Genomic DNA, 4,406 nt, shown 5'->3' on the forward strand with positions numbered 1-4,406 from the left:
TTTTTTTTTTTTTTTTTTTGTCTTTTTGTATTTTTTCCGTGTCCAGCAACGGATCGCAACCCTCAGTGTTGCCCCTGTACCGGGCTGGGGACCGGCAACGGGATTGCAACCCTCGGTGTTGCTCCCGCGCCTCGCTCAGCCAGTGAGCGGGAACTGGTCTGTATGTGGGATCCGAACCCTCGGGCGGGAGCGCCGCCGCGCTTCCCAAGCGGCGCACTATGCAGTGCGCCACCGGGCCGGCCCCAAGACTATTTTAATTCTAAGTAAAGAGAAACTATTTGGAAGGTGAATCTTCTATAAAAATGTATATTTATTTCACAGCATCTCTCCCATTCTTTAGTATAATCAAAAATTAACTTTATTTTTCTAATACAGCACTGAGTTTTTTCATCATTTTACTCATGAACTACCCTTGTCTCCATGCCATAGATAAGTAGAATGTTATAGTAGACCTCATTATTCTTGCTTTCCTTTCTCTCTATATGTTACCAAATTTGCCTAGTAACTATGGTATCACAGAATTAACATTTACTACTTCTTTCTTCCTTTCTACTCTAATGTAGCTTATTACTTCTTATCTAGAAAAATTTATACATTTTCTCCATACTCCAATGCCTCTCTCCTCAATAAGTGCTAGATCCCAGACCTTAAATTGCTTATTTTCTTACAGGTACCAAAAAGCTAATGTGTTCTCTTATCAGCCTACCATCATCAAGCATATTCTTTTATGCCTTGCCTCAAAAAAAGCATTGCATCTTTTCTTGATTATAAACGTAAAAATGTGCATTGTAGAAATTTTGGAAAGAACCAAAGGGGAAAATAAGACCATTTAGAGGAAAATAAAAATAATTTATAAATTGTCTCTTAATCACCATTAACATTATGGTGAATTTCTCTCCAGACTATTTTTATTTATTTATTTATTTATTTATTTATTTTAAAAGATGACCGGTAAGGGGATCTTAACCCTTGACTTGGTGTTGTCAGCACCACGCTCACCCAGTGAGCTAACCGGCCATCCCTATATGGGATCCGAACCCGTGGCCTTGGTGTTATCAGCACCACACTCTCCCGAGTGAGCCACGGGCCAGCCCCTCCAGACTATTTTTAAAGCATAAATGTACTTTATAAGTTATTAGAATGATTGGTGTCACGGTAGATATACTTTTGTAGCAGCTTTTTACACTTAGCAATATATTGTGAATATTTTCTCATGTCAGTTAATGTTTTTATATAATAAAATGTTCTCATATAATAATGTTAAATGTTCACAATAATAATGATGATGGTTACCACTTACTGGGTGCCTATTATATGTCATACCATCCTAATTGACTTATTTAATCCTCACAACTACCCTAAAAGGTAAATCTCATTACTCTCACTGTATAGGTGAAAGAGCTGAGGTTCAGGGAGGTTAAGTCATTAGCTTACGGATGCATAGCAGCCAGCAGATCCCTCCAACTCTTGGTCTGCTCCTTCCACTATAACACATTGCCTCCCTTGATTTTTAATGACTGCATAGTGTGACATTAGGTTAAAAAACCGTAATTTATCTTTTTTTCTATTTTCAGACAGTTATGTCATTTGATTTTTTTTGGCTATGATTGAGTAACATTTAATATGTAGAGTATGGCTCATTTTTATTAAACAAAACTAAGTGTATACATTTATTTATATATGCGTCAAAAGTTCTAACAATTAACAGCAGTTATCCCTAAGGAATATATGGGATGAATGGGGAGGGAAAGGGAAAGTTCCACTTTTACTTTATTCACTTTTTTTTTTCCTTTTTGTCTTTTTTCGTGTCCGGCAACAGATCGCATCCCTCAGTGTCGCGCCCGTACCGGACCGGGACCGGCAACGGGATCGCAACCCTCAGTGTTGCTCCCACACTTTGCTCAGGCAGTGAGCGGGAACCGGTCTGTATGTGGGATCCGAACCCTCGGCGGGAGGGCCACCGCGCTCCCAAGCGGCGCACTGTAGCAGTGCGCCACCGGGCCGGCCCTACTTTATTCACTTCTATCTGGCTTAAAATATTTTTTAAAATTACAAGCACACATAATTAGACTTACTTAAAAACTAGTAGTAAACACTAATGAAGACTTTTGTATGATAACTCTCAGATACACTTTTTATTTTTTCCTTTGGATAAATTTCTAGAATTAGTAAGTAAAAATTAGGAACATTTCAGAGTTTCATATTATGTATTATAAATTGCCTTCCCAGAAAGATTTTACCAATTTGTATACTTTTACCAGAACTATATAAGTGTTCATTTTGCTGCTTTCTGGTCAATAGTGGCTGTTAACATTTTTTTCATCCTTGCCAATTTCACAGATGAAACATTATATCAAATTTTGTTTTGATTTTTATTCCTTTGATTACCGCATGAGGTTGAATGTTTTTTCTATCAGCCGTTTTTATTTCCTTTATTTTTTGCAAATTGCCTATTCATGTACTTTGCCATTTTTTTAGAGGTGTTTGCCTTTTTCTAAAAAATTAATTTGCCATAAATCTATATAACTACAGAATCTCTGTTATATATGGTGCCAATATTTTTGCCTACCTTATGTTTGTGTTTTAATTTTGTTTATAATATTCTTTTAAAAAGTAGTAGTTAAATTTTTTTAAATTGCTGAATCTCTCAATCTGGTAGGAGTAATTTAGTTATTTTTGTTTGAAAACTCATATGTCTTGACCACGTAATTTAAATTGGGGCAGGAAACACTGAAGCATAGAGAAGCTAAATAACTTACTGAAGGATACTTCAGCTAGGATGCAATGAAGTTGGGATTGAGAATGTTAGTTTCGAAAAAAATTCTTAAGTCTAAATGAGAATGAGGAATTTGGGAACTCACACATTCTTTGTGGGCCAGTGTTGAAGAACACTACAGAGGGAGCAGTAGAGAGGAAGGGGTACCCTGTGGAGCTCAGAAAGGTGGGGCAGCAGGGGCCGGAAGTTAGGGTAGAAATGACAAGTTAACAAAGTGTCAAGAATGTGGAAGAAAAGGTAGAAATAAGTTGGAGCCGCTGGTATTGGCACCAAAACACTTGAAAATTGTGTACATAGATGATAAATAGTATAATAAGAAAATACAGCAAATCTAAAATGAAGTCACAAGAGATAATTTTTACTTGAAAAACGTAGTACAGTTGTCCCTTGGTATCTCTGGGGGATTGGCTGCAGGACCCCTTGCAGATACCAAACTCTGAAGATGCTCAAGTCCCTTGTATAAAATGGTGTAATATTTGCACATAAGCTACACACATCCTCCTACACTTTAAATCATCTCTAGATTACTTATAACACCTAACAAAATGTAAATGCTGTGTAAATAGTTGTTATACTGTATTGTTTAGGGACTAACGACAAGAAAAAAAGCCTGTAGATGCTCAGTAGAGATACAACCATCATTTTTTTTTTCTTTGATCCACCATAGGTTGAATCTGTGGATGTGGAACCTGAGGATACAGAGGGCTAATTGCAATCTTAATATAGAATTTTTTCTGGTCTGATTTATGTGGTATATGACACATTTTCTTTTTTTAGATTTCATTTGTTCTCAGCAGTGATTGCTGCTGGAATGTTGCATTTTTATAACGAATTCCTTTGCTACTGATAGATATTAAAATAACTTTCCTCCACATGTCTAGATCATTAACACAATAACACCATTCCAACTTGTATTGTAACAAAACTTCACCAGTAATATTTATGTTCTCAATTATGATTGTCGACAAACCATTGATTAGATATTGGGCACTCTGCTATTTTATAGATGTTGTTTCCAGCCATTAAGAGATCAGTTTTGGGGCCGGCCCGGTGGCGCACTCGGTAGGGTGCGCCATATAGACCGGTCAGCTCACTGGTTGAGCGCAGTGCGGGCGCGACACCGAGGGTTGCAATCCCGTTGCCGGTTGCGGTACGGGGCGCGACACCGAGGGTTGCGATCCCATTACCGGTCACGAAAAAAGACAAAAAGGAAAAAAAAAAAGAAAAAGAGATCAGTTTTGGAAGTGATGTTAAAAGCCAGTGAAATCGTGGAGAATTTTAGTTGGGAATAAGCAGAAAGCACGTTCCTGAAAGCAAGTTACCTTTACAGACTAGTCTGTCTCTTAATGTCATTTAGATGCCCATCCACGAGAAAGAAGCTTCAGAGAAAGAAGTCATTCTTCTGGCGAAGATGAAACATCCCAACATTGTAACCTTCTTCGGTTCATTTCAAGGTTTGATTTTCTTATATTCTTAAAGTATTTTAGTAAAGCATAGGCATATTTGACCTTAAAAGATATGTTCCTGGAAACTGTATATAATTTTGTAAGTGGATCATTTTTCCGTGATTTAAATTGTATTTCGAGACATCATCTTTATTTCCTCTCTAGTGAGTTTTTTTTTTTTTTTT

At 37.1% G+C, this 4,406-nt stretch overlaps 1 protein-coding gene across 1 annotated transcript in view; it reads left to right on the forward strand.

The window, feature by feature from the left end:
• LOC103588353 (serine/threonine-protein kinase Nek5-like) overlaps nt 1-4,406 on the forward strand; it is a 36,894-nt gene that overhangs the window by 5,139 nt on the left and 27,349 nt on the right. The window contains exon 2 of the mRNA XM_008570023.1: nt 4,134-4,230. Within this exon, the coding sequence (XP_008568245.1) occupies nt 4,134-4,230 (97 nt within the window). The remainder of the gene's footprint in view (nt 1-4,133; nt 4,231-4,406) is intronic.

This window comes from Galeopterus variegatus, unplaced genomic scaffold (assembly GCF_000696425.1).
Source record: "Galeopterus variegatus unplaced genomic scaffold, G_variegatus-3.0.2 Scaffold558, whole genome shotgun sequence".
NCBI classification, from domain to species: domain Eukaryota; kingdom Metazoa; phylum Chordata; class Mammalia; order Dermoptera; family Cynocephalidae; genus Galeopterus; species Galeopterus variegatus.